The sequence below is a fragment of the Eptatretus burgeri genome, chromosome 6, assembly GCF_056783735.1.
Source record: "Eptatretus burgeri isolate ZD-2024b chromosome 6, Ebu_testis_v1, whole genome shotgun sequence".
Lineage (NCBI taxonomy): Eukaryota > Metazoa > Chordata > Myxini > Myxiniformes > Myxinidae > Eptatretus > Eptatretus burgeri.
Window position 1 is genome coordinate 14,052,367 of NC_140966.1, and position 22,937 is coordinate 14,075,303.

The 22,937-nt window shown below is 41.9% G+C and overlaps 1 protein-coding gene across 16 annotated transcripts in view; it reads left to right on the top strand.

Annotated features, from left to right (window-relative positions):
- The window catches only part of CCDC73 (coiled-coil domain containing 73), a 142,853-nt gene that overhangs the window by 32,486 nt on the left and 87,430 nt on the right, over window positions 1–22,937 (top strand). For 14 of the 16 annotated variants that reach the window (XM_085884124.1, XM_085884125.1, XM_085884118.1 and 11 more), the window contains exons 2-9: window positions 3,760–3,885; window positions 5,185–5,331; window positions 16,672–16,743; window positions 19,771–19,842; window positions 20,026–20,061; window positions 20,225–20,299; window positions 20,594–20,632; window positions 20,765–20,900. In XM_085884124.1, the coding sequence (XP_085740250.1) occupies window positions 3,775–3,885; window positions 5,185–5,331; window positions 16,672–16,743; window positions 19,771–19,842; window positions 20,026–20,061; window positions 20,225–20,299; window positions 20,594–20,632; window positions 20,765–20,900 (688 nt within the window). In that variant the 5' untranslated portion in view covers window positions 3,760–3,774. Of the gene's footprint in view, window positions 1–3,720; window positions 3,886–5,184; window positions 5,332–16,671; window positions 16,744–19,770; window positions 19,843–20,025; window positions 20,062–20,224; window positions 20,300–20,593; window positions 20,633–20,764; window positions 20,901–22,937 lie in introns of all 16 variants that reach the window. The other 2 variants (XM_085884119.1, XM_085884120.1) reach the window with 2 other exon arrangements.

Consider the following 22,937-nt stretch of genomic DNA (forward strand, 5'->3'; position numbering starts at 1 on the left):
TTGGAGGCCACCACCAAAGGTGAGGACATTTTTGGGAAAGTAGAGCAGTTTTATCGTGACCATGATCTGGACTTCAGAAAGTTGCTCGGTTCTACAACAGACGGCGCGCCAGCAATGTTAGGAGTGCGTTCTGGATTCAAGGCTAAATTGCTTGAGGTGGCTCCTCAGACCTCCATGGTACACTGCATGATTCACCGAGAAGCGCTCGCCTCTCGTACTTTGCCAGAAACCTTGCAGGGCGTGCTCTCAGAAGTCGTAAAAATGGTAAATCGCATCAAATCGACCGCCCTCAACACTCGGTTATTCAGGCTATTCTGCCAGGAGATGGACGCCGACCAGAAGAATTTACTATTCTACACTCAAGTCAGATGGTTATCTTGAGGAAACCTTCTTCTGCGCGTTTACGAGCTCAAAGATGAACTGAAATAGTTCCTACGCACACAAGGGAATACGGCATGGGTAGCGTTGCTTGAGTCGGACTCTTGGCTGTCAAAACTGTGCTTTCTCGTTGACATCTTTGAACGTCTCAATGTCCTCAACCGCTCCCTCCAAGACAAAGACGCCAACCTCATGATTTTTTCACGACAAAATGAGCGGATTTCTGGCGATTCTAATATTACTGGCAGACAAAGCAGCTGTTAAGCGCTTCAGCCTTTTCCCCCGTCTGATGGAGCATCTAACTACCTGCCAGTACGATGATACTGAGCTCGACAGTCTTTCTGGGGAGATAGCATGTCACCTTCGGTCGCTCATTGAACAGTTCGAGCACCATTTCCCTGAGCTGGATGTGCAGTCCTTTTCTCTGGTTCGGGACCCTTTCACGGCTCCACTGGACTCGATTGAAGATGATACAGCACAGGAAGAGCTTGTACAGCTCCAACAGGATTCAGGAGCGCAGGCTCTTGCGCGGACAAATTCGTTGTCGACATTCTGGTGCAAAATGCTGCCGTCGTACCCGACCCTGTCACGGCACGCCATTAAGGTTCTCATGCCATATCCTTCATCATACTGTTGTGAGCAGTCGTTCTCCACCATGGTGGTGATTAAAACAAAGTACAGAAATCGCCTAGAAATGGAGCATGATATGATCCTGGCATTGTCATCTACTTCTCCACGAATAGAGAAGTTTGTTTCTGAAAAACAGGCTCATCCTTCTCACTGATAGATCTAAATGTCATTCGGACTAAACTTCTGAAACATTCAACTGTACTATTTGGATACTGTCGGCTATTCTCCGTTTACTCGTCTATGAAAACATGACGATGGTGAATAAAGTAAACAGTAAATGTTATTGTGTCATATGAAATCTTATCTTGTATTTTATGAATTGGGTTTTGAATCTTTTGGGTCGTGTGATGTTGAGAGGTTCTGAAATTGGGTCGCCACCTAAAAAAGTTTGAAAACCACTGGCATAGAGTATGGTCCCAATGGATGGATGATGTTCTATCCACCTCAAAGGCACCGTTTCAAATAAAAAAAGAAGTAATTAAAAAGATTTGCTGTGATTCTGGACTTTTGAAACACCCTGTATATAAATATGGTGAAATAAATATACAGACGTAATAATAATTTATGCCCACACTATATTTGCTCAGTAAAGAGAATGGGCCGTACAACAACGATGACAGAAAAACATTTGCCCCGAAGGTATTGCTTCCATGTCGTGAGATGAAACGGTGGTGTCTTGTTTATTACGTTTGGTTCACATCCTTTATTCTTGGAGTAGCTACATCTCTTCACCCCAGCCATTGATCATACACAGACGATCATAATTTTCACATTGTATATGCAAGCTAATCCTTCACATTCCAACAGAATTAAACAACATAAAATAACGTTCATCACCACGAACATGAGAAACACTCTCTGAAGTGTGTGAAAGGCAATAATTTGTAATATTTAGCAAATGATGAAAATCCATTCTCAATAATAAAATAATTATATCCACTGCTTCCTTGGCAGCAACTTTCCAGTGTCGTGATTTTGGTTTATATTGTCATTTTTTATTTCGGGCCTTTTTTATTTGAAACAAATATAGCGATAATTACAGGTGGCATAGAAAATGAGAAAACTATCTTAGTTTATGGGTTTTCTACACCAAATTAATGATCCTTTTGATTTTTTTGTGGCCTTTCATAGTTCGAGGTCACACTCTGCTTTCAAACATACTGACTGCAGACATATAACGTTTTTTTGGTTTATTTTTGCATAGAGGGTAGAGGCTTGTGGAAGGGCTTGAACATATAATGGATCAAGAGGTAACAGAACAAAAGGAACCATAGAAAGAGAGGGGGGAAACACACAAACAACAGGGTTGAGGGACAAAACTGAGGGAGACTTCGACAAATAAGGGGTAGGGAGGATGCACTCCACAGGGTGGACAAGATTGATACAGTCACAAACTTTCAGGAAGGAAAGACTATAACTTGGAAAGATGGGTGCTTGTGGATGGTTAATGGGGGAAGAAAAGATCATGGTTTTGGATGGGGGATGATCTGAGATGGTTGTGAACAGCTGTCTTGAAAGCCTGGATGTAAGGAAGGAGATTGAAGAGGATGTGTAATTGGTTCCACAGGTGGGGTGGGGGGGGGGGAAGAGGAACAAATGAATGGATGTGACCAGTTGTTCTGGTCTTGTACCCTCTGCTGTTTCCGTGCTCTGTCCCCTCAGGTTTCTGCAGAGTGCATGCGGTGCACCTGCAACCTGCAACCTGCTTCTGGTGAAATGCCAAAATCCAGAATCACAGTTCACCTCCACTCAATCGTTCCTCTTTTTCCCACCCTGTGAAACCAACTTTCACGTTCTATTTAGTCTCATTCTTACCCCCAGGTCTTCATGACAGCTCTTCACCACCATCCATCCATTGGGACCATACTCTGTGCAGAGCGTTGGTGCTGCTTAAGCAGTCTCCTTGGCTATCGGGAATAATCCTGGACGGGTCGCCACTCCGACACAGTATACCAGCATGCTGGCACTCATTATCTTCACCACCATCTCGGATTTAATTATCCCCAATCCAAAACCACAATATTTTCAACTCCCCTTCTTACCCCTGCATACTGCATTGAAATTTAAAAAAAAAGTAACTGGACTCAGTGGCATAATGGCTAGTGTCTGTTCTTGAGTCTAGGAGATATGTGGTTTGATGCTGAACCTGGCTGAGTCACACCAAAGACCTTTATGTTGACCATTTGGAGGATAGAGTATGGATAAATCCTGTGGGTTAGCATCCTGGGTTAAGGTGTAGGAGGGCAGATATTTCTCCTTTATTTGCCCCACTGACAGTGGATAGGAAAGCAACCTCACAAAGATGGCACCACTGGTACCCAGAGTTCTCTAGGAAGTTACATCACTCTCCCCAAGGTCAATGGCTGTGTTTTACTGAGGTAAATTCCGGTGTTGTCTCATGTACTTATCTGCATGTGTGTGGATGATTTGTGTTAACAGCTCCTCCATGAGCATTAGACCATGTTCAAAAAATAATAACAACAATAAAGAAATGTCTAGATGTACTAGGCCAGCACATTGATCATCTGTGTATGTAATAATCACAGAAAGATCAAATGTGTAATGCGTTTTTATTTGGAGACGATAAAAAAAATATTTTGCTCTCCTTAATAACAATGGCATCTGAAAAGTGAAGGAAAGCACAGGGGAGTGTGTTGTTTCCTTTTCTGTAATGATATCAATAGATTTCATCTTGTCCTTGCTATGTTTTAGGCAAGCTCAACTGATTGAGTGTTATCTACTGGTCAGTAGACATTTAGTCTTGCGATGCAGCAAGAAAAGTCTGCCTTCCCCGGGACTGCCACCGGACTGACCACTCTTTGCTGTCCAAAACCGGCACCGATCCCCCCTGGGACCCATAAAATCCAAGCATCTGAGGTCAGTCCTCCACCAAGATTCCTGGTATTCTAGAGTCAAAGGTCATGTGTTTGCTCCCTCCAATTACTTTCCTTTCCTATACATAAACAAACCTGTTATCTGGAAGTTGTCATGGGCTGCCATTTGTTATGATCCTAGGAAAAGGAAAAAAAAGCTGATGTCACAATTGTACAATTTACTTACTCTCAGGTGGCCTTTTTCAAGTTTAAAACAATGCAGTCACGATAACGTGAACAGATATGCCAAATAGTTAAACAGATTGGATTACATTCTATAAGTTCATATTAAGCCATAAAATAAACGGTTTGCATGTTTTTTATCTTTTAAAATTTCAGAATATCTTCTTTAACAGCCCCAATTATTCCCATCTTGGGTCGGTTGGGGGAAGGGGTTCTGACCCAAGTCTTTCACGAACCAGCTGGCAAGGGTTGACGTTCAATTGAAAGCGGTGGGAATTTGTAATTTGTTCATGGTGCAGATGATAATTCACCCACTCTTCGTGAAAGACACCGTCAGATCTTCAAGCGCTTGTTGTTTAACATCCTTTGAATGGATGTTGCACACCTCGACGCCGTGCCCTGAACGCGAAACACTGAGGTGACGGTTAAAGCCAAATCGAAAGTCTAACGCAGACTAAATAGCTCAGAGGTGTGCGGACCTCGAGGCTCTCCTGCCCCGGCCAAATTGTGGATTGTGTGCAACCGAACAAAAATTTGTTGTTGGTTTGAAGTTGATGTCTCGATTACAAAACTGTCTAAATATCCTTTTAATGTGTGAACATTCACCTATGAAAGAAGATACAAAATTTAAATATTTGGGAGTATTTCAAATTTATACAAACCAAATTCAACAATCCAAGTCCAAGACATCTTCCACGGTGTCGTATATTTATAAATACAAAATCCATTGAGATGTTTTCTCACCAATTTATTTTTAATCGAAAGAAACTTTGGCATGCTTTTGACTGTTGTAGTTCGTCGGAACTTTTGAACACCCCTCATAAGACAACGTTTTGTTGTCTTGGATGCGGCTCTTCAGTTTTTTTTTGTTCCAAACGTTGCATGGAATTTATGTTATAGAAAGTGATTTCTGTGGCTTGAGGATTTTAATTTCTCAATCTCATTCACTCCTACCATTAGAAAGTAAGGAAGTTTCCATCATTTACAACAGCAGCAAAGGTTTCTTATCTACATGTAATACCTATGAAAACACTTTGAGCTATAAATCTTTCTAAACCATTAACTTTTAGGTGGAGACAAGGTTGCATTTTTGAAATTTTTTTTTGCATTGCTTCCACAGTTTGCCGAGTCCCAGGAAGGAGATGGAGTAAGCTACCAACCGGACCTTTCCCATGGGGATGCAGAGCAGGTCTCCTTTTCCTCTGTCTGTCAGCTCCAATTCAAAGCCAAGCTGTTGGAGCTGATTGAAGAGCTGAAAATGCGACGGGTGAGAACTGGGGGGCAGGGGTTGGAGAAGGCCAATGGACATTTGCATTTTGTCTTGCCAACGGAGAGGTTAGTTTGAGTTCACACAAAGATCCTTCTCAGGTTACACTCAACAACCTCGCTCCACCTTCATCCACGGCTCAGTTTTTCTTCTTTTTTGGGGGTGTGGGGGGGGGGAGGACCTTTAGCAACCTGCCTGAATCATTTGAGCCATGACAGCAATTCGTACGTCTGTTTATATGCCTTGGTAGCCACAGCTTGAGAGAACTCGCTGTTCCAGAAACACAGCCACGCTGTTATCAAGTGTGTTTGCTGAGGTTCTTGGTACATCATGGCTTTTTGATTTCGCAAGGCCGTTCTGGCCCACTTATTCCAAGATAACTTGGCAGATGTTGCCAAAGGAGCAGTTATAATTACACAGCCATGGCGTGAAGTTTAAAAGACATAACGATCTGTGCATTCCACTTGAGCTGTGCTTTGTTTTATGCCTGACACCTGCTTAAAGTGCCATAAAGTTTCACGTTCTCATGCTTTGATAGATTTGTAGATTAATTGCTGCGGTAACTTTACTCACTTTAAAAGTTACAGTTTAATGCCGTTTTGTATTTTTCTTTTATTCCGAAGGTATGTCAAAGTTTTTATCAGCCGGAGTTGAGATAACGTTTTGGCGATATGTCATCATAACAATTGGAGTTCACTGAAAGTGCAATTGAGTGCTTGTGATTTTAGAGTCCACTTTGTGTCTCCTTACAGTATATACACATATATGTACACTACATTATCCTTCAAGTCTTATGTAGAGTTATTATTCTTAGTTTGTACATCTGGTTCTGTTTGTGGTACACTTCATGTTGACGGGTAAAGTGTGTGTACAAATGGTTCGACAATGCGCTTGAGTGTCATATTTAACATGCATCATCTTTTCTTTTTTTCTTCCTGTATCACTTTCCTTATGTTAAAAGAGTCTTTCTTGTGTTCCCATCAGGGACTTCAGTTTTGGTTATGAAGAATGTTTGGTTGATAAGTACGCTGACATGCCATGAGGCAGTTTTTAGAAACTGTTATTCTAAGTTCACGTTATCATGTCATGTTGTTATGTTGAAAATAATGACTACCTCAAGGCTTAAAACCTAACTTAATGTTGATTAAACGTCTTCCTAAAAACGGATTTTTGGATTTATTTATTTATGATAAAATACCTTTCAGTTTGTTTTGTTATTCCTTTATTTTTGGGATGACGTTCTTTTTTAATACAAGTGAAAGTGGGCTGACATGTTGCTGATCTTAATTTTGAGCTTCGTGTAGTAGTTTATTGAGGTCCTTGGCAGTTAGTTTTACAGCCCTCATACATTTACCATGCTGGACAGGATGGTTCTATTGTAGCTTGTGGCTGCAGGACGGACATTACCTGCTCGCCTGCTGAGCTACGATATTGCCGTTAGTCCATCCATATAGCGTGAAGGAAACACTAAATTGTGTGTCACTGATGGTATTATAAACCTTTATGGCAGGAGAAGTGTTTTCGTGATGCCGCTGGCGTTGTGTGTGAGTGTAAGCATTGTAGCAATAGTTGAATGCTTTAATATGATTGTTATTATGGAAATTGATGCATTTCCAAAAGCCGAGATTAACAGCACAAAAAAATTGTATTTGAATTTTGCTTTTAATAATGTATCTGGGCACATCAAATGACTTGAGGTTCAGAGGCAAAATCACCGGACACACAATTCTGTTTCTGAATTTTGGCGATTAAAAAAAATAACTATGGGAGAGAAGCTACAGATACCACAATACACATGCACTTTACCAACACACAACTTTGAATTATTTATCAGCCCACGTCGTGAAGTGAAAAGCTGGGTTTAGCAATTGGTCCCATATGTGCGTGCGTACGTGTCCACGTCTTGTTATTCCCTTTTCTTTGGAACCGCTTGTCAGATTGATACAAAATTTTCACCATAGGTGCAACTACTCATGTAGAATGTTTTCATGATAATTATGATGACATAGGTCATGTGGCATGGCAGCATGTTGCAAAAAAAAGGAGGAAAAATGTTGGAAAAAAATATATTACTAACAGCTTGGTGCCTTCATTATGACGTCATGATTGCATATGAAGAATGCTACATCTGATTGGTATAAAATTTTTGAGGGTCATCTTAGGGTAAATTGGTGGACAGAAAAAAAATGATGTCATCAGTGATGTGGTTTGGCAGCCATGTTTAAAAAAAAAATCTCTGAAACGGCTGAACAGATCTTGGAGAAACTTTACAGGTATGACTGCCTATCCATGAGGAACAAAAAATTCCCACCCATGACATCATCGGTCACATTGTTTGGCAGCCATGTTGCATTTGCCCTAAACCTTTAAAAATCTCCAGAATGGCTGGACAGATCGATGGTAAACTTGACACATGCTACTAGATTGATTCCGGGCCTAGCTTGAGTGAGCTATGAGGAGTGGCTGAAGGAGACGGGGCTTTATACACAAGAAAGGAGGTGGTTACGAGGAGATATGATAGAGATGTTTAAGATAATGAAAGGTATAGATAAAATAAGTGCAGATGAATTATTGAGCAGAATAGACAGTGATAGGACCAGGGGCCAGAGCTTGAGAGTTAAGATGGTAGCAAGGCAGGGGACTTTCACTCGGAGAGTAGTTAATGCATGGAATGGCCTCCCTGGAAGAGTACTGGCAGCAGAAACAGTCGATAAGTTTAAATTAGAATCAGATAGGTACCTGGAAGTTATGGAGGGGTATGGGGATGTTGATAGGACTTTTAGGTAGCTTGCGCATTGATGGATGATTGTGTATATGTGTACGGAGTGCTGTTGGTGGGGGTCTCGTCAAGGAGTGTTGTGTGGTTGTGTTTTGTTTTATCCAAGCCCATGCCCCCTCCCGTGGAGAAAATGAGAGTTGTGGGGAAGAGTGAGGAGGTGGAGGGGGGAAAAAAGAGAGAAGGGGGGGAGTGAGGAGGGAGGGAGAGTGAGGAGGGAGGAAGAGTGAGGAGGGGTGGGGAAGGGAAGGCAGATGTGCGGTGGATCATTAACGGCAATTCATATTGTCTCATTAAAATGATTCTGCATAGAATAACAGTGAAGATGGAAACAAATTAATGTCTGAAATCCATTTTCTACCGGTCATACGATAAATACTGTCCAAAGACAAACACTGCCCAGATATGTCTGGAGATAAACACAGTCACAGAGACAAACACCAACAGGACACATCCAGAGATAACCACCATCCACAGATATACACCATCAGGACACATCGGTTGATAACACCGTCCGGAGTCCGGACACGTGTGGAAATGGAATAAAGCCATGAACACTGGCATCTCCAGGCATTTACAAGCATTACAATGTATCCTGTGATTCGTACGTATGATGATCAGGCATTTGATGATATGAGTGAGGAAAGTAGAAAAAAAAAAACTTTATCGTTAAGAAATCATTGTGGCCTGTTCCAACTCAAGGCATTGTTGAGCAGGCTGAATAAAATGGCAAATTAAGACCCCAGTGAGGGAGAGCAAGGTAATCAGGATGTGCCTCAAGACACCAGCGAGGTGGCTGAGAATGCACCTGATAAAGGATATAATTAAATAAAGCCGTTAATTATCTTCAGAAAGGGTGTTTTAATTCACCCAAACACCTAATTTTCACTCATACACTCAATTAGAGTTCCCTTCGTATGCATGCAAGGTTTCAGGCTGCAAGGTTTCATGGTTTTGGAGTTATTGGAGGAGACACACACACATGCTGGCTGACTGACTGACTGACTGACTGACTGACCAACACACTGATACACTGACACACTGACATTTATTTGTATAGATTTATTTAAATACAATTTATTTACAATCTCCACCACCTAAACACATCTTTGAATAACACTATATATATATATATATATATATATATATATATATATATATATATATATATATATATATATATATATATATATATATATATATATATATATATATATATATATATATATATATATTAGGCTAATGCTGACTGTCTGTCTGTCCCACCCTGAAACACGAAGACACTTGTTGCGGTTTTGGACCCCCAGGGAGAATGAAGCAAATACACTGGGTAAATCGAGTTATATGGTAGTATTCTGTTTAGCTTTTCAGTAGTACTCGAAAGGAAGACCCGTTGCCTCGCTGATGGGAAGACGTCTCTCCGTAATTGTTAAAACGAAAAGCAGTTGCTGTTAATGGGAGAAAATATTATTGGGCATTGTATTTACATTGGCCTAGCTACACATTCATGGAGTGAGAAGGGGCAGAGTGTCTGGGATATTCATCACAGCCTTTTTAGATGCTGAATTCCGAATAATATACGACAACACACTTAGAGGAAGATCAATAAAAATTAATTCTCACCCTCCACCTACTCCTCTCTTCCTTCTTTTGATCAAACTGACTGGGGTATGTATGAGGCACAGGCCATACCAGGGAACAAACTTTCCTCATGTGTGTATGTGTATCACGTTATATGCTGTGTATGTGCATGTATTGCTATGCTGCGTTGTGGAGAGGGTACCGTTTTTGCTTGATTAGTGGCATCCTCGATAGGACAATTGTTGATGGATGGACGCAGGCATGGATGTAGGCATGCTGAGACTGAGCTCCTTTCATATATTGGATACTGTTTACATGTGGGCAGATATGCATTGTGAGTGTTTAGTTTGAGATCCTATATGTGCCTTTTCTTATTCAACATGCTTTACTGCACTCATTTCCCACATTACTTATCACATATGCTCCCTCTGATAAAATGCCATGATTGCCAGCCCACCGTTCATGAATCCTCAGCGCAAGTGCTACTCAAAGCTGGCCCCCAAACCGGTTTGGTGAACACTTGGAACCCCGCATAGTGCCAAATGGCTTGATCCATTATCTTGAGAGAGACAGCATGCCAAAACCACTAGAACCAATCACCAGGTACCAGCTCACCTATCAAGTACGGGGGTGGGGGGGGGGATACTTTGTGGGCACAACTCCTCCCACGGACAGAGATGGGGAATGCAAGTGGGGGGAGGGGGGCTCGAACCCAATAAAAGATGAGCCATGAAGAAGTGTTGAAGAGAGTGGAGAGTTCTGGAATTAAGAGTCACCAGCCAGTCTCAAGCCTTTTTGCTGTTTCTCACAGAACACATTCTCATCTGATCAGTTTTCATCTCTGCCTTTTTTTCATTCCCCTTTCCTTCTCGTTTTCCTTCTACCCTTCCACCTCCTTTCATTTCTTTGTTCACTTCTCTCGTTCGCACGCTCTATTTCTCCTTCGCATATTCAACACCTCTCGGCCCTTTGCACCTTTACATCGAGCCCTGATTGTCATGATGCGCCGCCTGGTTAGAACATCGACACCGCTTCGCCTCGTACACCTACTGCATTTCCCGCAAAAACCATGATAGAGTTTGCACTGCAAACCGTTCTAACGGGACGCAGGGAGAAGACAGCATGGAGGTGAAAATGAGGAGGGATCAGGAGAATGGAGCGCGAGGGGTCCAGAGACCAAGACCATCAGTCAAACCATTGGCGGCACCAGCTCAACCGGGCCAGTGCAAGGTGTGAAGGGGCATGGCACACAACCCAAGCTTTCTCTTTCTTACTGGCTTGACCTTCCCCCTCTCTCTCTCTTTTCCCTGGATGCATGTGGTGCTAGTTACTGTAGAGTTGTTAAGTCACTGTTAAAGGTCCGAGAGCAGGTATGTTGAGTAAGGGTAATGGGAGTGTGATATGTGTTGTGGATAATTGCTTGGATTGACCTGTTTCTTCTTTGTAAATACTTGGCTGCTTGGTTGCCACTAAATGCCTGTTCTTAAGAAACTGTCATGACTTATTTTATCAGTTATGATTGTGGCGTCGGATAACTAAGGGTTAATCAGGCTTGGTAAGCACGAGAAATGGGTATGTAAACAGTGGTTCCACTCGGCCAACGAATTAAGATCGGTTATGTGATCTTCTGCACGGTACCTGCGCTTTTTCGTATGATGACATGACTTTGGGCGTGCAATCCAGCGCAGAGTTCTGGGGTGACTGGCAATCATGGTTTCTCAGAGACACGCTGTCCTCTTGAAGTTATCTGGAGGTGATGACTGACACCTGCTCCTCAGAAAAAAAATATATTACCAAAGTAAAAGTTGATTCAAATTCATCTAAACCTTCGGGAAAATTACAATTTTTTTGAAACAAACAAGAAATTTGAACCTGAGCAGTGAACATGCAACTGACCACTACTTCGACCACTACTTTGATCACTCCTGAAAAAAATATTTTTCTTTGCTGTTTTTATGTATATATTGTTGCGGTTCCCAGAACCGCATCCCTCCAAAGCAATAGCAACCATCATACAGCGGTTCCTCGACAGTTATTCCATTCATATACGTTCAGACAGACCCTTCCCTTTTGTCTCGCAGGACAACAGGACAGTGTGTTGTGTAAACTTCATAACTAGGTCTGATTAAATCTCTGCACTCATTCCTATTCTTTTTTCTACTCTTATTCCTGAGGTAAATCCCAACCACTTGCACCCTTCGCTGTGAGATGGGTCCTCAGTGAAGGCCAAGCAGGCATTACGCTGGACACCCCTCTGCAGAAATCACAGCCTGCCAAATGCACGTGCAGCGGTAATTTCCACCCACTGGACAGAAAGCGCACCCAACACGATGCCCACGTTGAACGGAACACGTACCGAGGAGATGGAAGAAATGGCATCCAAAATGCTGGCAACTTGCAAAGCGCATGCAGCCGCGCACTTTCCAACCCATTTCCAAATCCCCATCTAATAATTATATCGATCTCCTTCCAGTCCGAATCCCCATTTAATACCTGTGTATATCCTCTCTTCCAATCTTTTCACTGAATTCATGACACGGATCAGGGCGGCAGACCCACGCACGGCCCCGGGGTGGTTTATCATCGCGCTGTACGGGGCATGCTCGATGGCGGGCTGACCCACGCGCTGACCACGTGCTTAATGGCGGACCCACGTGCACTGTGCAGGGCATGCTCTTTGGCGGGCGGACCCGCGCGCTGACCACGTGTACGATGGTGGACTCGTGCGCAGCCGTGATACTTTATCATCGTGCAGAACGGGACACGAATAACACACATCTTTGGCCGTGTCTGCACATGGGGTTACAATAACGTCTTACCATCAGTCTTCGCTCACCACGACGGCAAAAATGTCTCCTGCGGATGGCAGACATCCTCCCGCACCTCCATCTCGATGTTGCTGCTACCAGGCAGAGGCATACTGTGCGGCCGGATCACCCGGGCCGCGTGGCACACCATGGAGCAGGCACATTGACCAGCACCGACCGCCAACCGTGGGTCGCCAGGGCACGGCACGGGGTTCGGTGCAAAGCTATTCGTATCACGGGGTTTGGTGCAAGGCGATTCATGTCATGGTGCTCGAAGCGAGACGATTCCGCAGCTTGGAACCATCTGGCCGGAAGTGAAGTGAAGCGCTTCCGGTCATGGCGGCTGGCCCGTCTGCTGGCCGGGGCCCAAGCAGAGTGCGCAATTCGGGTGACGACACATCGCTTTGGGTGGTCACCCCCGCCCCGCACCACCGGATCTATAAAAGGACGGGTCGCGGGGCGGTGGGAGTAGTAGTCGTCGTTCCTGAGTCGTTCGTATGTCGTCGTTCCTGCTCACTCAGTCCTGTCGATTCGTCTTGCTCGTCCTGGCCTGGAATTCATCTTCAACCATTCGCCTGCTGCCTCCGCCTTCTTCACCAACTCGTTGCTGACTCCGCCTTCTTCACCACTTCTCCACCATTCTCCGCCCACTAGCTTTGGACTCTACCTCTCTCTCCACCCACTGGCTTTTGACTCCACCCAAGTCACTCCGTGCACACCCGACGGTCGCGTCTCATTCTCTGGACCGACGCTAGCTGCACAAAGTGCCATGAAGCAAGAGACGATGCACCAGCTGTCAGGGAGGTATCGCCCAGCGGAGCATCCCCCCTAAACGTATTGGTGGCGTGGTTGGGCAATCGTGCAAGGTATTGAGACCGTTAGCCTCATGTCCTCTCCTTTTTCTCTTCATCAACTCCTCTTCGTGTGTGTGTGTGTGTGTGTGTGTGTGTGTGTGTGTGTGTGTGTGTCCTGGCGCCTGTCCTCATTTAAGTTAAGAGTGTACCAGAATGATATCGGGATAACTCTGCTTTGTGTCTGCTTTTGTAAGTTGCTTGCATATTGCCGCACCTCTCACATTTCTTTGTATTCCTGCTACAGACAACAATAAACAACATTCACTGTGCCACAGACCTTTCCTTGCCTGCCTGTAATAAATCCTTTATAGAAATGTTCCCAGCTCGTTTTTGTCTTTTCTTTCATTGATCCAGCATGGTCTGTATCCTGACTTAGCCAGGACTTTATTCCCAACGATCCGTTCCTTTTAGCCGGGATGTCCTTGGAAGTGTCGCTCGGCTGCATCTGATCTGGTAAAGTGATCCGGTTCGGACAAAAAGTACCGAGGGTGTGACCCCTGGTAATTAGATCACGTGGTTATTTTTAGGTAACCGGATTAACTTGACGGAGGACCCTAAGTCACTGGTTGAGTTATTGGCATTCGGTTAGCGGTTACAGTCGGTAAGCGACCCGCCACGTCACGGAATTATCACGATTCACGGACCAAGCAGTGAAGTTTTCTGTTTTAAAAGTTTTGTGCCGAGGGCTCTCTTCAGGACCGTGACTGAGCCAAGGTGGCTTCCAATTGTAGTTCGTTTGTAGTGATATTCCTCGGGATGGTTTTTAGCTCGCCTGTAAAGTAGTTCCGGGGAGCTTATGGGATGGCGTGTCGTCCGTCCGTCCATCCACAAATACTTACAACTTCTCAGAAACTGCATATACGATTTCAATAAAATTTGACCACAACCTTCATCACCCGTCACGGCATTAAAAAACAAAAAAGGGGTCTGAAGGGGTCTACAGGGGGAACGAGGAGTGGGTTGCCTCCTCAAAGAGGTATTTGCTTTCTTCTTAACCGATACACACCATTCTGATGAAACTTCACGACAACCTTCATCACCCATGACATTCCAAAGTTTGTTCATGACATTAGAAAAATATTCTCAAAGGGGCTTTAATGGGGGTTGCCCCCCAAAGTATGCATTTGCTTTCTTCTCCAAAAGTACAGATACAATTCCAATGAAACTTGACCATCTTCACCACCCGTGATGAACTCAAGTTTGTTGACATTAAAAAAAAAATTGGCATCTCGGAGGGTCTATGGGGAGAGTGCGTTTGCCCCCCAAAATATGCATTTGCTTTCTTCTCGAAACTACACGCAATTCCGATGAAATTTGACCACCATCTTCACCATCTTCACCACTTTGGTATATGATGTACCAAAGTTTGTTCATGACATTAAAAAAAAAATTAGGTTATAAGGGGTTCTACAGGGGGGGGGGTTGCCCCCCAAAATTTTTATTTGCTTTCTTTTCTGAAGCCACACACGATTTTGATGAAACTTGACCTTCACCTTTATCAACCAGGATGTACCAAGGTTTGTTCATGGCATTAAAAATAGAAACCCCATCGGTATTTACTTGCTTCTCCATTACATATTTTGTGGGTTATCTATGCCTACCAGTGGTTGCCTGATTATCTTATCCAGTCATTACCAGGTGAGCGCCCAGAGGTATTGCCCCTTTGTTTAATATATCTGTGAGGTTGTTTGTCATTATTCCTGTAGGTCCAGCTATCACTGGTACAACTTTGTCATTCTTCAGCTTCCAGGATCTTCTCACTTCATTCTGGAGGTCTTGGTGTTTGGTCCTTTTCTTGATTTCTGCATCATTTAGTCCAAAATCACTGCTTTCACACCTCAATAAGCAATGCCTTCTTCTCTTTTTTCTTGTACCTAAGTATGATATCTGGTCATAACGCTTTGTTCTCGATGTTCACGCTCAATGGGATCATTAGGTCGTATGTGAGCGGTAGGTACTTCCATGTTTTCAGTGATTACTTTTGGTTCATGTTTCCACAAATTTTCTGGAACTGGGACGTCAAAGTTTTTTCAGGTGTGCTAGCGGATTACATTATACACTCTGTTGTGTCGTTGTGTGTATCGCTTTTCTGACATGAGTTTTTTTTTTGTGTGTGTGTTCAGTCATGAAGCATAACATATCATTCTCTTTACTAACCCCACCTCCACCCCTCACCTTCCTCTCTTCTTTTTCTCTCTCTCTCTCTCTCTCTCTCTCTCTCTCTCTCTCTCTCTCTCTCTCTCTCTCTCTCTCTCTCTCTCTCTCTCTCTCTGTCACACCCCCTCCTCACATCCCTCCCTCCCGCGCAGTATAGCAACGTTTGGTGAGGCAGAGCTCTCCCCACCTCTCCCACTCCTTCATCGCTCTTTGCCCCTTCCTCCTTTCCCCTCCCTCCTGCCTCCTTGTTCTCCCCTCACTCTCTCCTCTCTTCCTCTCTCCCTTCTCGCCCTCTCTCAACGCCCCTCCTTAATATCCCCCATCAGCAAAGCAATAGGTTATATTTACTAATATATATATATATATATATATATATATATATATATATATATATTAGCTCTTTCAACCAGCACAAGAATAATAGGCTTTCTTTTTTCGACTGTGGTATTTTTTTACCACAGGATGCTGCTGGTTTGTTAAAATACACTTTACCATCCTCACTATCTACAGACCACCTTGAATTTTTTTTATTTATATTTTCACTTTCCCGTCTTCACTCTGGATGTACCACGTTGAATTATTTATTTATATACACTTTACAATCATCACTACAAACACAACTGAAGTATTTATTTTATATCTGCTTTCCCATCTCCACTACTGACATACCACCTTGAATTATCCATGTATTTATGTATACATTACCATCTTCCTACCTACATATTCAATTTATTTTATTCATTTCATTATTTCAATGTAAAATATGTATACATATCCCATTTTTAATGTGCTGTTCGGGCCTGTGTCCTCGATCAGGACTTGCATTCTTGTTCATCAAATTTTGCAGATATGATAAAATGACCAAAAATGTTTTCCCATTAGCTGTATAAATTATCTTTTTGTGTATTATGTACCATTTCTTGATCTGTTATTCTTATTTATTGTTTCGAGAGATGCAAAAATTTATCGTATCATTGATCTTGTGGAGTTGTTGCTGACGGTATAGCTCCCACCATTGAAATGTTTCTTTTGGCTGTATCTCCTTGAAAACTAAATTTGTTTCTAATCTCATCATCACATCTTGAAAGCTAAATTTATTTATAAATTGCATCATTATGTTAACATAAATTGTTATTTCTATTTTTTGTTTGTTTGTTTTCATTAGGAAACCCAGCAAAATTTGGAACAGCAAATAAATAATCTTGTTGCAGAAAAACAAGAACTCGAATGGAAAAACGTAAGTTGAAGTTTTCGCATACACATAAAAGAATCATTTAACAGCTTTTAAAATGTGTTTGGATTAAGGCCTAGAGGTAGAAAGAAGCCAAGACGTTTGAGTATAGACATTATAATATAGCTGTCCTTCTCAGCTCGGAGCAATTTGGTGATCGAGTGGGTCAGGCATTGTTACTTTTCCTTCACTGGTGTGACTTTGATTGCGATGGATCCTCATGGTGGAAATATCCACAACCTGCAATGTGGTGGCAACATGTCCATTGGGCTCTTAGCCACGAAAACATTCACATCATGTTGCCAGCGCCCCAATGCTCTGTCAAGAGGATGGGCCACTGCTGGCTGCCATCACCACAACCTTTTTATCTATACTGGCCTCTTCAACAGAGAAAAATTGAAGCTTATTACTAGTTCAGGAGTGAGACAAAAAAGAGCATTTACAGTGGTAACAACAGCTGATACAAAGGGTAGTTAGCAACCCAAAAGAATGTTGGAGTAAAATATTGCAAGGGAGGAATACTGTCACAACTCTGAATTATAACAAGTATAGAAGCAAACAAAAGACCAAAATGGTAAAACTCCATTGGGATAACAGTACAGGATCTGTTTATTAAATGATGATTTAGAGATGTGGTATAAATATTGCTTGAATGAGGCCTATGTGATTGTTGTGTACATTTACAAAACGATGAATCTACTGGTAATTATAGCCCTGCAGTTTTCATACGAGTGAAGTAGAGATGTTATCAGAGCCAGCATGAAAATGAAAATTTTGCAAATTGAAAAACCTTTTTGTTAATAACGATTCCCATCCTACCTTGCTGGGAAGTAGAAAGTTGCAAAGTCAAGTGTTTGTCATGATTTGATAATGAGTGACCAACTGTATATTGACTCCAATATTAATTCACAGAATGAGTGTTCTGTTGCAAAGATCTGTTATTACCCTTGCCGAAGGAGAGGGTATTGCGTTCGGGTCCGTTTGTTTGTTTGTTTGCTTGTCTGAACAGAACTTTCATGTTTTTCTCCGCAACCGCTTGTCAGATTGAGACAAAATTTTCACCATTGGTGCGAGTACTCATGTGGAATGTTTTAATGATAGTTATGATGTCATACGTCACGTGGTGTGGCAGCCATGTTGGGAAAACGGAAAAACTATGACATAATTGCAAATGTAGAACTCTACATCTGATCAGTATGAAAATTATGTGGTGTGGCAGCCATGTTGGAGAATTGGAAAAGCTTTGGACCTCCATCTCTGAAACCACACAAAGGAAAAAATTGAAACTTGGCACACAGAAAGTGCTCCTCATGCGGAATAAGTGTCATTTTTTATGACATCATAGGTGCTTTCATTATGACATCATAATTGCATATGTAGAATGCTACATCTGATCGGTATAAAAAAATTGAGGGTCATCTCGGGATAAAATGGTCCACAGAAAAAATTTTGGTGACGTGATCGGTCACGTGATTCGGCAGCTATATTGTTTTTTTTTTAAACCTTCAAAAATCTTCTTCTCTGAAGTGGCTGAACAGATCTTGGCGAAACTTTACAATTATGACCGCCTATCCATGAGAAACAAAAGGTTCTCACATATGATGTCATTTGTCACATGGTTCAGCAGCCATATTGGACTTACCCTAAAACCCATAAAAATAATCTCCAGAATGGCTGGATAGATTGACAGGAAACTTCGCACAAATCTTCCTCAAGCCTTTTGTGTACAAGTTTGTTAAGAAATAATTGATGTTACTTGGTTTGTCAGCCATATCGGATTAAATAAAAATATTAAATAATGTTTGTCAGCTGGATCCTTCTGGAACAACAGGGTGAAACATTGAGATTTTCCTGCATTTAATGATGTTTTCCATTTATCAGATCATCATCATCTCATCAATTCCAGATGAGCAGAGAGTGACGCAAATGCAGTCTGCCTAGTCGTGGGATGTGGTACTTTTTACACAATGTGGAATATTCTGCGAAAAAGATGAGAGGGTTTTGCAGAACACCGGAAATGTCATTTCTATACATGAGGAACAAAACTGGTCCCAACATGCTACTTTGGGAAATTGCAGCCTCTGCTGGGAGAGGGGAGGAGAGAGTTCCATTGACAATAACACATGCGTTGAAGAAGTCAGAAATCAAGCAAGATGCCAGACTGTATTGAATGCCCGAGATACGGTATGTCCAAGGAGACTGTCCTGACCTCTTCATTGAGATCGAGAACCTCCAAGCATTGCTGAGAGAGGAGCACCAGCATATGGAGCAGCAGCATAAGCATATTTTAAGAACTCCACTATAGGCTGGCGCCACAGTATCACACCTGTCTCTCCTGGATTCTGTGGAATCTAAAGCTCTCAACATTATTGGCATCTCCCACGATGAGTTGGAAGTACAATGCCTGTTGCTCTGACATGGCAGACAAAATCCAGACTTTCTGTCCACCCTCAGTGTTTGTTCCTCTTTTCTCCCATTTGTTGAACTTCCTTTCACGGTCGTTCAATCACACTGTTCACTCCAGGGTTGCAAGCAGGTGGTGCACGACCATTTCACGTCGGTGCATGACCATGATCTTTTCCCCACACGTGATTTCCACCCCGTTAACCCCATCTCAAATCTTAGTTCAAATAGACACAGAGGTGTTCCCTCCCAAATACTGCAAGGTCATGTGAATTATCACATGACGACATATCGACATGACGACAGGTCAAAATTTTGAATACCTACATCTGAAAACCTTTTTGACTGAAGAGAATGAAACATAAGCTATCTACATACATATCTCTGGAGGATCACGAATTCTTTTAATAAAAAGGGAATTTGAGATATTGATGGAGAGCTTGTTATTTTGCATGACTCGATGGCAAAACTTTATTGAAAATGTTACATCATCTATTAACCATTAACCAATATTTTGATAGCAATTACAATACAGTACTCTATTTGCATTGCATTATGTTAAGTCAAAGTGTGTTAAGAAAAGTGAATAGATTTGCGTCCCCTTTAAATCTTGTATTGGTTTTCATGCAGGATGCATTCACGAGTAAATGCGATTCTTTAAAGACCGAACATTCAAAAACAGTCACAAAGTTAAACAGGCAGGTAAGGCAACCTGCTTTCTCTTTTAACTTCCCCATGCTTTCCTTAGTGACCTGCAATTTATCTCTCTCTTACAGGCATCATTAATTCTTGATGACCATGCAATGACTGGTGTCAAACCTTTCAGAGTGCAGTCTGAGGCATAAAAGCCTTTGGTATTATTAAGATAATTCGTGTTTTTTGCAGTTTGAAAGCAAGCTCGAGGTGCTGAGAGAAGAAAAGGTCTGATTGAATGCACAATCCATCCATGTTGGTGATATATGTTTGTGTCTGGTTAGTGTAAACTTAAAATACAAGTTGTGGCTTATTTTGTCATGATGTGATGATTCACAATTGTTTCATTCATTCTTCTCAGTGGTAGAATGTTTTATTTCATTTATTTCAGAATAAATGTCAATTTATGATTGATGCATCAGAGAAGGAGATGACTGTCATGAAAGAAAAACTGAAAACATTGAATGTAAGTTTTTTATTATACAAGTTGCAATGCAATTTAATATACAACCCTCCTCCCACTCCCCCACACTTTAACAAGAGAGCAAATGATGCCAAAAATGTATTTACTGATGTGAGGAATACACTAGATAGTTTGCTAAATCCCTCCTACTCCCATAAATGGTCAGGATTTAAACCCACAATCGGCAGATTTCAAATTGAAAACTCAACCCATTGAACAAACCAAAAACCCCACATGAATATTTTAAAGAACCTTTTTATGCTTTAATGCAATAAATTATTTATTTCTCTCTTGCAGTTTACCAATTATACATTGGAAAAGCAACTTACTGAGCAGGTATATATATATATATTTTTTTATTATTTATTTATTTATTTATTTTAATTGCAGTCAATTGATTTTTCTAAAGGTTTTCACCTGCAGAATGAACATTCTCTAATGAATATCTAATGTGGATATTTTATCCAGAAACATAAAATACAGCTTCAAACACATGGAAAAGAAAGTGTTCTCAACCAGTTGGCTGAGGTGTGCAAGATTCATGGACAAGTCATGAAGCAGTGTAGGATCTACAAAGAAGATTATGACAAACTGAAGATAAATGGTAAATTCATTATTAACCATTCAATATTGTACTTCATATTTTGGGATAACTCCCATACATTTGAGCCCTGTCTTGCCTTGCCTATGGAGCATTTTTGCATTAACCTATAAGTTGTATTAATAATCCTTCCAGGTGTAAAGGTAAGTTGACTCTCACCCAGGACTCAATAATCGTACAATTTTAATCCTCAGAGCTAAAGTGGTGCTCGTTTTTCATATTATGAATGATAATCTACATCGTATTGGAGTTAAGAACATGGACAGGGTTTAATGTGGCAGTGCAGCAACAGCAGAACAAAAATGATTTGCAATTGATTAGCTATGAAAGGTAAAAGATGAGGTGTTGGTGGGCACCCACCTTGAAATCCTGCAACAATAAACGGGACTGGGAACAATCAGGAAGTGAATTTCCAACCTGAGAAAGGAAGGAATGAATGAGCAGAGGTCGGAAGACTTGGGAAGGGAGACATTGAAAGAAGAGGCAGACAATCTTTTCAATTTGGAGAAACTGGTGAGAGAAAAATTGCCAAAATAGCAAACGCCATATGACCTGAGAGGAAAATGTGATCAACGAGATGTCATCCTACCTCCCATGAACAAGCAGCAAGTCCAGTGGGTTCTACTTCAAGGCAGAAAATGCCATTAATACCCAGAAGCCTTGATTCCATACCATAAAGAAGTGTCACTTCATATTTTGGAGCTTAATGTTATAAAGACACTTTATAAAAGGCCCTGCATACTGTGAATATTTGAGGCTCAACATAATGGAGAACGTCAAACCGGCATCTGGCCTTTGAGGACAGTTTTGAGATATAATTATTCAAGATAGGTCATGACTGCTGGCTAAGCCCAGGAGCTGCATAGATTGTGTCTCTGACCTTGCTCAGAAGAATGTGATGGTATGGATAGGAAGAGGGGGTTGATGGTAGATTTGGTCGCTAATTTTTCCAAAGAAACATGATGAGCAAATGAACCTTGGGTTGAACTTCACCTTTCATGTTTTGGACCAGTTCCTGATCTTATCCAGGTCAGCATTTATTGCTATTTTTTGTTGCCTCATATTTATCAGCTATTATGACATGATGTCATATAATTATGACACAAGGAGAAACTATTTCTAAAATATACATCCTTATTGACAAAGGAAGCTCCAAGATGGTTGTTGATATAAACCGAAAACTAACAAACTGTAGGGAAACACGAGATTCATACATTGAAATTGCAAAAAATACAAAGCCAAAAGCAAAATGTTCCTTTATGCATTGATAAATTTGACATTTGTAAATAAATTTAAAATGTTTCATGCTTATCAGTTGCTCACACATTCCATGCATGAAAATGAAAAATGTAAATAGCTATCGAGTATATGGAAAGATGTGAGGTTGGTGAATCAATCCTCTGTCATTACTACAGAGAGACACAAAGGTATATTCTATGTACAAATTTGCTCGGTTCTCCGAAACTTGTTGCACAAGTCTCTTTCAAACATAAAAAGTATCGTTGTGGCTTCCCGCCGGTGCGTCGCCACGAGCACGACCCTCGATAGAGCGGTGGTCGCCTCAGCTCCATCGCCCGGAATATAGATCGTACTTCTACGGAAAAGTCCGGAGAAGACGGGTCCTGGCTCTATTGGACCGAAATACGCCAATGGGTAGATCACGTGGGGTAGGGTTAATTGCCAACTTCAACTTACCTAAGTACCCACGTGATCCAACTACCGGGGTACTTCACACTCGGCAGAACTCGTACAGAAGCGAGCCGCTTAAGCGAGCCCGTTCCGTGTGCGTAGCCGAGCGGTGGTATCGCCAAATTCCGCCGGCCCGATTATCTTGTGACCCTGGCAATGGCCAACTAATCCCTTACACGCACGACATGCTCAGTCAATGCAGAAATGACACGACAAGCTGAGTACATTTAACAATTGGGGTTTATTTATACAGTATGCAAGCAATCAATGGGGGAAAAGGGACAAGACGCGAGCAAAGCCGACAGCCGGTTCTATGCGGAATGTACAAACGAGCATGCACTGAACAACAAT